This window comes from Arachis duranensis, chromosome 8 (assembly GCF_000817695.3).
Source record: "Arachis duranensis cultivar V14167 chromosome 8, aradu.V14167.gnm2.J7QH, whole genome shotgun sequence".
In the NCBI taxonomy this organism is placed as follows: Eukaryota; Viridiplantae; Streptophyta; class Magnoliopsida; order Fabales; family Fabaceae; genus Arachis; species Arachis duranensis.
Genome location: NC_029779.3, coordinates 11,520,817 through 11,533,812, shown reverse-complemented (window position 1 = coordinate 11,533,812; position 12,996 = coordinate 11,520,817). Strand labels below are relative to the sequence as shown.

The window sequence follows — 12,996 nt, the reverse complement described above, 5'->3', positions numbered from 1 at the left end:
GATAAATGTGAATAGAGAATGAAACTCCATGGAACACCCAATTAATTAAATATAGCTCAACAAATATTCAAGGTACAGATTGATGACGGTTCTGATAAAATTCAATGGCTCTACCATAAATCGGGTAACTACGAAGTATCCTCAGATTACAAAGTTGCTTACCATCTCGAGCAAAAGGAGACGGTGGAAGTTGCTAGAAGACTCTTCCATGGACTCAGCTTAACGTCTTCCTCTCCTCGCCCCCAGTTTTATCTTTAGGGTTGCATTTCTTTCTTCTTATTTCCTTCCTTTCTCTTTTTTTTTTGGACGGGGACCCGGGCCAACATAGAGCCCAGATCCAGAATAGAGATCCATGCCCCCGGACCGACCCGTTATACATGGGTGTATGTTACCCTTGCCGCGAGAGTGAGAGTTTCGAATCAGCCTATGCTACACTAATGTTCTTCCTCTTCATCAAGCCGATGAACTAATATGACCTCTGCATGGTTGCTGACGTTGTCGGAGGGACGGCGCAAAGGAGTTTCCAAAGCTTGGCCGCCCTCTCTCTGTCTTGTCACCGTATACCCAGCCGGGCCATACGACAGCACCTTCCTGCCCCCTCTAGCCAGTGACGAATAAACTCATTCCCCTCACCAATTCGGAGCAGCGAGAAAACCCACGCCAGATTCCCTTCAAAGCCTTTGCCTGGGTGTCCATGATACTGCCCTCCCTTTGTCCAGATTCCCCGCTGAATCCGCCCTATTCCTCCTCTGCCTCTCGATCCTGCAGTACCAACTCTGCAACATCATCGCATCGGGTTGCATGTAAATCTGCTGTCTCAGATCATTGAAGATCTGGATAAATCTGCCTTTCCTGTCTTTTGACCTGGTTCGAGCCTTTCTTATTTGCCTTATCACAAATTTGCTCTTCTTCTTTTGTAATTTTTGCTTCACAGCTGCATCTCTTTTCTAATTATGTTTTGTATATCTTCAGGTGGATTGGTACTCCAATTTGCTCGTAATGTATCTGCTTCTGTTGCTTTTGTCACTACATGGGCTAGGCGATTTCCGTTTCTGGGGGTCCAAGTTATTCCCTTTTCAGGTAACATTTCCATCAAAATTTGAATGTCTTGGATTATGGCCAAAGCCTCCCCTAGAGCTGTCTTAGATTTTATTGCTTGAACTAGCTTTAAGTTGTCAGATTCTATTAGAGTTCTGCCCATTTGTAGGTTGTTCACTATGATTAATGCTTGCCTTATCGCTTGAGCTTCTGCCACAGTACTTGATTTGGTTTGAATCTTTCATGAGAAACCTAATATAATCCTCCCTTTATAATCTCTGATGACCACAGCTATTGCGCCTGTTCCAGTTTCCTTCCTAAAGGCTGCATCAACATTTGCTTTCAACCAGTTCGAAGGGGGAGGCCTCCATTTCACCAGGTTAGTCTTACTGTAATTTTCTTCTTTTTTGTGTGTCTGCTGCTTATCTGCTAGTTTCCAGTATATTACCTCTAGTGCTTTTGCCCTGCAAATTGTCCATCTAGGATTTACCTCCTGTTGTTGAAACAGCTTGTTGTTCCTTGTTTTCCATATCTCCCACATGAGAAATCCTAGCTTGCTGATTCTCCTTTCCTGGTTTTCTCATCCACCTGCTCTCAACTTCTTTATGCATTCAACTATCCAATTCCCGATTAAACTAACTGTCTTGGCTGTTGGGGTCCATTGACCTTCCGCTCCGAACCATGTTGCCCTAGCCCAATCGCATAGTAGTAATGCATGTTCTACTGTTTCTGAACTCTTTAAACATATTTGGCATTTTGGATCTGGTGCAATCTTCCTTTTATATAAGTTCGAACCTACTGGTAATATATCTTGACATGCTTTCCATAAGAACATTCTGATCTTCTGCGGGACTTCCATTCTCCACACCTCCTTCCATATCTCCCTTTTATCTTCACTTGTTGATGGATTTCTATATTTCTCGTTTTGTTCTATCCTTCTTGCAGCATAGTATCCCGTTTTAATTGAGTAATTCCCATCTTCTCTCCATGGCCAATATAAGATGTCCTCTTTATTCATCACACTGACAGGGGTGCTAAGAATCTCTTTGCAAAATTCTTAGGGAAACTTGCTTTCAATCTTCCTTTTATCCCACTCTTCCCCTTTTACAATGAGATCCTTGACCTTCAAATCATCTGTGCTGTTTGAATTTAGTGGCCTGCTTCTCCCAGTGATCCAGTTATCTTTCCATATGCTAACTCTTGCGCCATCTCCTATACTCCACTTTGCGTTTTCCCTTAAAAGCTTTCTCCCATGTAAGATGCTTCTCCAGACCCATGACGCGCCCTTTTTGCCGGTCGCTGTCCAGAAATTTCCGTTCGGGAAATATATTGATTTCAAAATTTGTACCCAAACTGCATTTGGGTTCTTCAATACTCTCCATGCTTGTTTTGCAAGGTAGGCGATATTTTGTTGTTCCAGGTCTTTGAACCCCAGCCCCCCATCTCTCTTACTCTCTGTAATGATGTCCCACTTCTTCCAATGGATCCCCCGTTCCTTTCCCGATGCTGCCCACCAGAATCTTGCAACCTTTGCGCAAATTCTTCTACAAAAGTTTTTAGGAAGCTTTATGACATTCATGATATATGCTGGCATTGCCTGAATTACTGACTTTATTAGCGTTTCTTTGCCTGCTTGATTCAGCAACCTTTCTTTCCATCCTTCTAGTTTATTCATGATCTTTTCTTCAATCCATCCTAGAGCTTTGTTATGAGATCTGCCCCATATTGCTGGTAACCCCAAGTATTTTCCTGGCGTGTCCCATGTTTTCATCCCTAAAATCTCTTCAATATCAACTCTCGTTTGTATCGGCACTTGGCTTCCAAAGGAGATTCCTGACTTGTTCGTATTGATCCTTTGTCCTGATGCCTCTGTGTACTCATTTAATATGGTTATAATCTAAAATATCTCCTCCTCCTTCGCCTTCGCAAATATGATGCAATCGTCTGCGAACAATAAGTGGGTGAGTGCCGGAGCTGTTGGGGCTATCTTTATGCCTGTTATATTACCTCTCACTTTAGCCTCCTCCATTAAAATCGTGAATACCTCAGCTGCTAAAATGAACAGGTATGGGGATAATGGATCCCCTTGCCGAAGACCCCTCTGAGGCTTTATCTTCTTTGATAGTTCGACATTGACCTTTACTCTATAATTCGCACTTCTTACACATTTCATTACTAAGTCGACCCATTTCTCGGCGAAGCCGAATTTCAAGAGCACCTTTTCGAGGAAATCTCATTCAAGTCTATCATATGCCCTGTTCATGTCTAACTTGATTGCTATATTTTGTGATCCCTCTCTTCCTTTCTTATTTAGGCTATGATAAACTTCTTGAACAATTACTACATTATCTTGTATGAGCCTTCCTCCCACAAATGCACTTTGGGTTGGGGATACTATATCCTCGAGGAGTCCTTTCAGCCTCAACACTATGATCCTGGTTATAATTTTGTAAATGAAGTTGCAACAACTAATTGGTCTTAACTGATTAAGTTCTTCCGGATTCTTGACCTTTGGAATTAAAACAACTATGGTTTCGCTAATTTCTTCCGGCATAAATCCACTCCGAAAGAATTCCCTGACTACTGCACATACCTCCTTCTTAATTATCTCCCAGTGTTTCTGATAGAATAGTCCATTCAGGCCATCTGGTCCAGGAGCCTTAAGACTACCCATGCTAAAGACTACTTTTCTGATTTCCTCTTCTGAGACCTCTGAGATCAGCACTCTGTTCATGTCTTCCGTGACTCTCACTGGAATCTTATTTAATACTGATTCACAATTTCTTGTGTTATTGGAAGTAAAAAGCCCATCAAATTGTTCCTCGATGTGTTTCATGATTTTTTTCCTGTCCTCTATCCATAAACCCGCCTCATTTCTAAGTTTGTCGATTCGATTCCTTCCTCTTCTTTGAATAGTTGTGGCATGAAAAAATGATGTGTTCTTGTCTCCCCATTTTAGCCACTTCAACCTGACTCTTTGTCCCCAATACTTTTCTTCCTGTTTCCATAGTGCAACTATATTCTCTTTTATTTGCTGTATTTTCTCCTGCTTCTCTTGTGTTAATTCCGAATCCTGTAGCTTCTTTAATTCCCCCTTCAACTTGTATATTTCTCTATCTGCTCGTTTTAGTGTCTTCTTGCTCCACTTTGTCAACTCCTCTTTGCAATTTTCCATTCTTCTTGTTATTCCTTTCCAGACGCATCCTTGGATGTCTTCCTTTTCCCATCCCTTTCTTACTATCTTCTCGCACTCCTCATGATCAGTCCAAAATGCCTCGAATTTGAAGTTCTTCTCTGTCCTTTGAATTTGATTTATGTCCAGAACCAATGGGCAATGATCTGAACTAATAGCCGGCAGAGCTTTGAGTGATGCCTGCTGATACAGTGCTCTCCATTCCCAATTGACTAATGCCCTATCTATCATTTCCCTTGTGATGACTCCTTTCCTTAGATTTCCGAACCATGTGAATCTTCCTCCTTTTATATCTAAGTCCATGAGATAATTCATGTCTACGAACTGCCTAAATTCTCTCACCTGACTTTGTGGCTTTGGGTGTAGGCCAATTTTCTCTTCTTGGCTTAAAATTTCATTGAAATCCCCTATGAATAATTGTGGCTCCCCCATGTTGTTATTGTTCTTCGTGATAGCTCTCCATTGTTCTTTTCTTCTTCCAAAACATGGATTTCCATATATGAAGTTGCACTCCCATATTTTCCCTTTTCTATCATCAATGCGGGTTTTTATATGATTTTCACACCAAAAGTAAATATCAATATTATATATTTCATTCCACAAAAGGCATAGCCCTCCGGACAGACCCCGGGGTTCTATGTGAAATACATTCTCAAAATGTAACCTTTTTTTCAACTTCTTAATGGTGCTCTCTCTAGCTCTAGTCTCCATTAGAAACACTATTGCAGGCTTCAATTGTTTGCACATGCTGTGCAGTTCAGAAACTGTCGCGGAAGCCGCTACCCCGCGGCAATTCCAACTTATGATGCTCATGGTTGAGTTGGGGGCATGTGTAGGCCCGCCTCCTCAGCCATTAGGTCTTCAAAGTCGTCTCTGATCAGTGATCCTTCCTCATGAGCTCCTCCTTCTATTAGACTTCTGCTTCCTCTGTTCTTCTTGTTGGCCCTCCACATCTGCATATCTTCCTCTTCTTCTTTCAAGGATTTGGCAATCTGCTCCTGTTGATCCTCTTCCCTTCTTTTCTTTAGCTTTAACTTTTCGTTCATCCTTTGAACAAGCTCTGTTTCGTATTCTCTTGCCACAACTATTGCTTTGCTGTTTGTCTGTACTATTTCTTCTTCTTCCTCTGCTAGTTCTACATAATAGAAGCCTCCTTCGCTCTCTGTGACTATTTGCTTACCTCTCTGTTCTGATTCTCTCTCTTTTGTTTTATGGTGTCCAATTGATCTATCAGTGTCCATGTTATTCCTTTTCTGGGCCACCTCTTCTGCTTTTTTTCCAGTGCTTTTCTTACCTTTCTCTTCAGCCATGTTTTTGTTGAATTGCTCCAGTATTTCTCTGATGGTAAGGTTCCTCCCTTCTTCCCCTGGCCCACTTCTAATTTGCTGTCTGTTACTATTGGGCCTTTGGTTGATGAAAGCCCATGTCCCTCTTATTTCACTATCTATTTTCCTCATGCTTGGCCCACTTTTTTCTTCATGCTTTCTAGGAATCATGCTGCTTTCCTCCACATTCTCATCTGTTTTTTCTTTTTCCTTGGCCTCCTTCACGTTTCCCATTGTTACTGACTCACTGACTTGCTGATTTTGTGGGCTGGCCCCTTCCTTTTTCCCTTTTGTATGATTTGCTGTCCCATCATCATTTAGTCTGAAGATATTGTTGTGCTTCCCACCGTTCATTCCATCCTCATCCGCTCCTTCATGTTGATCTTGCACTTCTTGTACTGCCACTTGTCCCTCTCCCATTTGTTCTTTTGAATTTGCTGATCTGTCCCAAGATTTGGCAGAGGCACTTGCTTGAGAACTTCTCACACCCCCTAGCCCTAACTCCCCTCTGTCTCTCTGTGCCTGTCTTATCAGCCACTCCCTTCCTTGCAAGCTTCTTTCACGCGCCTCCCACAGCTCCTCCACCCAATTGTTTTGTTCCTCCTTTCTCCTCCTGATGCCTGCCTTTCTTGCCTCATTTTCTATCGACCTCAGCCCTGCAGTTGTGAGTTCAAGCCCATATCTGGGGATTTCTGGATTCACTAGTGACCTCACTAGCTCCTCCTCACACACTCTTTTGTCATGCCCAATTCTACCACACTTATAACAATAATCATACAGCTTTTCATATTTGAATTCAGCCCAAGAATGGCTTCTATCATTCCTTTTAAACCAAAACCCAGTTTTCAGTGGTTCTTGAACATTTATCTCCACTCTGACCCTCAGAAAGGATCTTAGCATGTTTCCTTCAACAAAAGGATCTTCAGCACTTATCACTCTCCCTATTATGGCTCCTATTTTCTCCGCATTTTTAATATTGATTTTATCATAAGATAAACCATGTATCTGAACCCAGATAGGAAGTTGATTGTAGTTTACCTCATTAATTGACAGGTTTGATCTCCACCATTGCAGACTCAGCATGTGCCCTTCAATCCTCCATGGTCCACCTTCATGAGCTCTCCTAGCTTTCTCCTGACTTTTGAAGTTCAAAATGAAGGAGTTTGGTCCTGCATTGGTGATCACCAGGCCTTGTGGATCTCCCCACATATTGAGGATCGTTTTGCGCACTGTGACCGTATTTAATATCTTGTCCGTCAACACCCTGCCAATTAGCTTCTGAACTGTATCTCCATGTTGGGCTGGAGATGCTTCCAAATCTAGAACATCCCCTTCCATGATTGTGTTTTCTATCCCTTCCATGATCTGCCTTGTTGAGTTGTGCTCCTTTTTTCCGTCACTATCAATTGTTTATTGACTGTCCTCGAGCTTGTATTTGAACTGAACTAGAATAATTATTGTGATCTTAACAGCTTCACTTATCGAAGCAGTGTAGCTCCACTTCTGGAGAGTATGAGGCTCCACTCTTGGAGAAAGACTGCACCTTGGTCTCTGTAAGGATTACTCTTGAAAAATATTGGATGACAGTTGAATTCACAACTAATGCTAATTAAAGCTTCCTTCCTTTCTCTTGAAATGAAATGCAGCAATCGGCTCACTAATCACTCAGCAATCACTATTGGGCCACGCACCATCATTCGAAACTTTTATTGAGCCTAAAACTTGAAGTTTCCACATGTGCTACATGAAAAATCAACGGTGTCTGCCTAAAGCCCTAAACTACTAAAACCCGTTCAGGTCCAAAGAACCCTTCTAAAAGCCGTTCAAAAAAAATGTGAATGGGTTTTAAGAGAGGAAGAAAATAGGGCCAGAAGCCCAGAACCCAGCCGACTCACTTTCTGTTTTTTTTTGTCTGAAGGTGCGAGAAGACAGAAGCGTAGAGTCCACTGTCCATGGTAGAGAACAGAGAGAGAGAGAGAGAGAGAGAGGGGGTTGGTGTTGCTTCCCACGTCACCACTGAAGCCTTCATTTTCGGATTTTTGGAGAACGTGAGCGCCAAGATCGGCCTTCCATTCTTCTCCGATTTCCCTTGCCACTTCCCCTCCTTCCCTATCCCTCTTTCCAAACTAACCAACCAACGATTCAGTCCTCCCTCCCTTCGCAACGCTTTCGCTTCATTCCAGGTACTCCCTCCTCCTTTTCCATTCCTTCTCCCAGGGTTTCGTTTCCTTTCCTAATCACTCTACCATTTGCTTCTCTAATTCTTCATCCCTCATTTTCTTGATTCACTTTTTCGCGCGGCTTTTTTGAATTCGCTTATACTTTTTTTTTTTTATTAAAAATTATATAATTCGTTTTCGATGAGCTTCCCATGGTTAAGATTTGTGAATTACGAGCTCTTGATTCTATTTTCGCGGAAATCTATTTGTGATCTTGAATTGTGTCAATTTTTTATGATTTTGTACGATCTATGATCTAATTGCGTAAAGAGTCATGTTGGTTACAAAACTGTTGGTCACTTAGACTTTCTCTTCTGGAAAAGAAAAAATATAGGTAGGCAATGAAAATATTAAACAATGTGAACAATGGATATATCGGATGTTCAATTCACTAGGTGTGCGGATGATTATTCTAATTTAAGATTTATGTGAGTAATTTAGAGTGTAGTGTGTTTTAATTGAATTTGGCCAATTTTAGGACTTGTTGTTCATGTTGTTCAACAAAGTCATTGGTCACCTAACATAACCCTTTGGAAAATAGTTGATAGTTGAGCATCTTTTGAATGTTATATTCTTGGTTTCTCGCAGTTTACCAACCAAGCAGTTAGCTCCCACTGGTTTGATTCATCATATAGGGGCTACATATATTACATAAGGATGATAACTGGAAGGATAATTTTTTCACGCTTTTATGTCCTTTGTTTACTTCTGAGATGCCATGCCTCAGAAATCTAAGGACATTGTAGGTTAAGACTGTGATACGTAACTGCAATGTGCATACCTTTTTCACTGCTCATGATATGTGTGATCTGATCTGATCGTCTGATTTTTGTTTTGGATTTAGTTCCTAAATTTTGTAGAGAAAATGGTAGAATCTCATTTTAGGGTGTTTCGACATAACGGCATTTGTGAAAAAGGCTTGTGGAGACCTCCAATAACAAAGTGGTTCAGATGGAAGGTAACTGAACAATGAGCAGTAGAGGGAGACCTAGAAAAGGCCATAGGTAAAACTAATAAAATAGAATGAGTTGTTAATGATTTAGATGTAAATATGAATTATCACTTATGGTCGGATAATGGTGTCATCTGAATCCAAACCTTATATAGAAAGGCAAGTCTTGTTATTGTTGATGTTGATGTTATATTTGTATTTGTATATAGTTCCTATTTTTGCATGAGTAAATACTTTATAATAAGTTGCATAACATTTATTCTCTATCCATTATCTCCAATCTGCAATGTTTTGGGACTTGCCACACCGATTTGCTTAGGATTGACGAGAATGATGTCATTTAAATGATATGATGAGATTTTATACTTGTGGTTTATTGTGTTTGGAATGGTGATCCTTTTTCGTTTATTTTGTTAGAATGGTACCATTTTCAATAATTATCTCTACCTCTTTGATTTGTCTCAGGTTCAGTTTGTAAATGGCTAAAGTTGGTAAGACACGGTCCAAGTCCCAGACTCAAGGTCGCAAGGAAACCCCATATCATTTATCTTGTGGACAAAAGAATATGAAAGATGTTCGTGGAAAGAAGAGCTCCACCAAATCATCAGAGAAGAAGGATTGGGAAGATGCAACTTGCTCTGTGTGTATGGAGGTCCCACACAATGCGATTCTTCTTCTTTGTTCGTCATATAACAAAGGTTGTCGCCCTTACATGTGTGCTACTAGTCATCGATATTCAAACTGTTTTGAGCAGTACAAGAAGGCCTACACAAAAGCAACTTCTGTTCAAAGTATGCAGCTAGCAATAGACAATTCAAATTTTGACTTAAGTGCAGGTGAACCTGATGACAATAGAGAAGTGCCTGAGCTTCTTTGCCCCCTTTGTCGCAGACAGGTGAAAGGTTGGACAGTGGTTGAAGCGGCTCGAGAGTCTCTGAATGCCAAGAAAAGAAGTTGCATGCAGGATGATTGCTCTTTCGTAGGGAATTACAGGGAGCTCAGGAGGCATGTTAAGTCTAAGCATCCATTTTCTCGACCAAGAGAGGTGGACCCTGTTCGAGAAGAAAAATGGAAGAGGCTAGAGTGTGAAAGAGAACGGAATGATGTGATCAGCACAATTCTATCTTCAACACCAGGTGCTATGGTATTGGGGGATTATGTGCTTGAGCCGAATGATCATGCCTTTTATAGTGATGAGTATGATTCTGAAGAAGAATATTTGGAGGACGATTTCTTCTCCATGAGGCCATTTGGTCTGGGGAGAAATAGCCACATTTTCTCCAACATTAGGTACAATCAGGACCGTGCTGCTGTTTCTTTCAATGTTGATCATTTTGGTTTGCACAATGTTGCACCTGCAGCTTCTGCTGCTGTCTCTGGACGAGGAATCCACAGGCTACTGTTAGGGAGGTCTAGAAGACGACGGAGGCATAGGATGCCAAATGCAGGCAGGTAAATTCGGAGATGAACTACATAGATATGGGGAGTAAGCTTCGCTTCTGCATTAGTGTGCCAGATACCTTGGCATGGCTTGTTTTGTTGCTATGCCAAACGATTTTTATTATTTAATTAGCAGAGTATAGAGTTGAGACCCCATTCTGGTTATATTACTATCTCATCTGTCAACTGATATTTGCATCACTTTACTAGCTTCTTTTAGCTTTTCGAGTTTATTGTTTTAAAAGGCAATGCAATTTCATAGCGCTCACTGCCTCCTTGATTTCTAGGTTTAGCATATCAAGGTCATTATTATTTTAGATCACATAGGTTTGGACTGGCTGGCTGTCTTTCTATCACAGAAAGTGGTCAACTGAACAGGGTGTTTAGGGGCAACGAGGAGATGCCCCAAATAATGCGTTTTCAAAAATGATGCTTTATTCTTCAGTTGATGTTTACTGTACAGTTTGAATTATTGCATAAATAATTCCTTCGATGGATTCTTGGACCTACTATTCTTGCTGGCAATGTGGCTTAACATGGCAGATCTTTCTAACCGTGTCAGCATGGCATGGAGTGTTTGTCACCATTATCACGGAGAACATGACTGATACGTAAATGGTAAGTGTTTGTTCATTTGTTAAGTTCTTGTGATATCGATGAGTGCATGCGGCACTTGGTTGTATTAGATTGTCAGATCGTCTTTGAAGTGTAACAGCGATGAAAATGATTTGATTTTCTTAGTGTTTAGAAATTAGAATAATGGAGGAAAAGAAATGTATATTTATTTACTTTTTAAACTCTAATTTAATCTGATTCATTTATTTTGTATTTCTCCTTTCTTTTTCTTTCAGGTAAGATATATGTCGAAAGAATTTAAGAATTTATATTATTTGACGACTTTAAAAGCATAAATTAACTCACTTGCAACTAAAAGCTGAATAGTAGCTCATGAATTTTACTAGTTTGGCTTTAAACTTACCCTCTTTGATAGGAAGACAAGATAAGCGCAATACCTATTTCTTGAACTTCATTTTATATGGCATTAGTTAACCCCATAACTAAATTACATAAGCATCGATGCGTTGAACTAAACGCTTCTCCTATAATTTGTGCGTCCTGCTCGGTAAATTCCTGATTGGCTGTTTACGCTTCCATCTGTAAATTCATATTCAGCATATGCATCATATCCATTGTTATTGATAACAATGTCCACCAAATACCACACAATACATGCATTGTTATGTACTTATGTGTTTGTCTCCATTTTTTGACGAGTCCAAATCTTCCACTTAAAACTTCGAGACGTGATGATAGTAACCGTTAGAGATTAACAAAAAAATAAATAAATAAGAAGCCCAACACCCAACAAACTATACATTAATTCAAGCCTATAATATGCATTCTCCTTATACCTTCATATTTTCTTATTCAAATGTCTATGTTGAACCACCCTGAGCTGTAGATTTGAGCTTCATCATCAGATAAGGCGAAAAAAAGACGCATGAAACAAACAATGTTCTGTTTCCCACTAGATTTCTTTGCATGATAGCTCTTTCAACGTTTTGGCCACTCTACTCTGTTGGTAAAAATAACATTAAATACAAAATCAAGGACTTGCAATCCAAATCAGAATAGAATACATAAGGAATCTCAAATTACCAAAAATGAAGGACGCGCTTGACCGAACTTTCTGTTCTTGGAACGATTTCTTTCTTTGTTCTCTTCTGACGTCACTCGTTCATATCTGCACCAGCCACCACCACCACCACCAGAGGCGGAGTATAGAGCCGTATATCTCGACGGCGAACACGAGCAGATTCGAACCGGCCTGGTTAACCAAAACCCCATCTTCTTCTGCTAAAAACTCGCAGAATCAGTTTCATTACTATTGGTATTCGAATCAAAACAGAAAATAGGAGAACGAAAAAAAAAAAAAAGAAGTTAATAACCTTGTTTTTTGTTTGTAACTGAATGATGGGTGATGGAACCTTTTTGGAGTGTGCAAGTGCATGATTCCGAAGCTGTCGAGAGTGAGCGAGAAGCTGAGCTCGACGATCATAGCCGTGTGTGGAATTTGGCTTTGTTTTGATGAAACCATGTGATTGTTTCCTTGTTGAACGAGGTTTCAGTGATTCCTTGTACACTGTTATTATTACAACCCTACTTGTGTTTCTGTCTTGGATAGTCTCTTTCTGTTTCTTCTTTTCTATGATTTGTTTTGACGCCATCGTCATGATGAATTTGCTTTTGGTTCTTCAGAAAACTATCAACATTATTCGATGGAGAAACGAGTGAAATAAAACATCACCGCTTTTGAGATAAGGAAGAAAATAGAAGTTAATGATCTTGATTTTAGAATGTGATGCTGTATTCGGAATACACTAAGTAAATGTAGATAGAATCTCTTTATATTAAGAAAATGTATATAAAATCTTCATTCTTGTATGTCATGGAATGGCTAAGAAGGAGGCCAAAGCCATGAAGATTAAGGCCTTAAGGCATTGGTAACAAATTGAATTTTGGCCCCTTTTTTGGGTCAACAAGAATCTTGGAATCAAGTTTTTTTTTGAAAATAATATTACATAATCAAATCTTTTTTATGAATAAAATCTAATTAAATAATAAGACTTGTAATAATGTTACTCATAATTAATTTTTGTTAATATTACACTTAGTTAACAAAAAAATTTAGACTTATAATATTACTCGTTTTTTGGTGCTATCTTGGAATTAAATTATACTACCTAAAGTTAAGCTTAAGGTTTGTTAGGTTTCTTTTTTTCGGGGAATGTTTTGTTAAATCTTAATTTGTCGCAAATGGAACCTCCA

General features: G+C 39.9%; 2 protein-coding genes across 3 annotated transcripts; one reads left to right on the top strand and one right to left on the bottom strand.

The window, feature by feature from the left end:
- Positions 1-7,502: 7,502 nt before the first annotated feature.
- Positions 7,503-10,611, top strand: LOC107460835 (uncharacterized). Of its 2 annotated transcripts, XM_016079254.3 has the most exons (3): positions 7,503-7,739; positions 8,620-8,779; positions 9,193-10,611. In XM_016079254.3, exon 3 carries the CDS (start codon positions 9,206-9,208, stop codon positions 10,181-10,183), a length of 978 nt encoding a protein of 325 aa, XP_015934740.1. In that variant the 5' UTR covers positions 7,503-7,739; positions 8,620-8,779; positions 9,193-9,205; the 3' UTR covers positions 10,184-10,611. The 2 variants fall into 2 exon arrangements, with proteins under 2 accessions (XP_015934740.1, XP_015934739.1); XM_016079253.3 differs by lacking the exon at positions 8,620-8,779.
- Positions 10,612-11,118: 507 nt separating this feature from the next.
- Positions 11,119-12,464, bottom strand: LOC107460775 (uncharacterized). Its single transcript, XM_052253560.1, has 3 exons — positions 12,117-12,464; positions 11,827-12,021; positions 11,119-11,743 (listed from the first exon to the last, which is right to left on the bottom strand). The coding sequence occupies exons 1-3, from the start codon at positions 12,399-12,401 to the stop codon at positions 11,696-11,698; spliced, it is 528 nt and encodes a 175-aa protein (XP_052109520.1). The 5' UTR covers positions 12,402-12,464; the 3' UTR covers positions 11,119-11,695.
- Between the last annotated feature and the right edge of the window lie 532 nt (positions 12,465-12,996).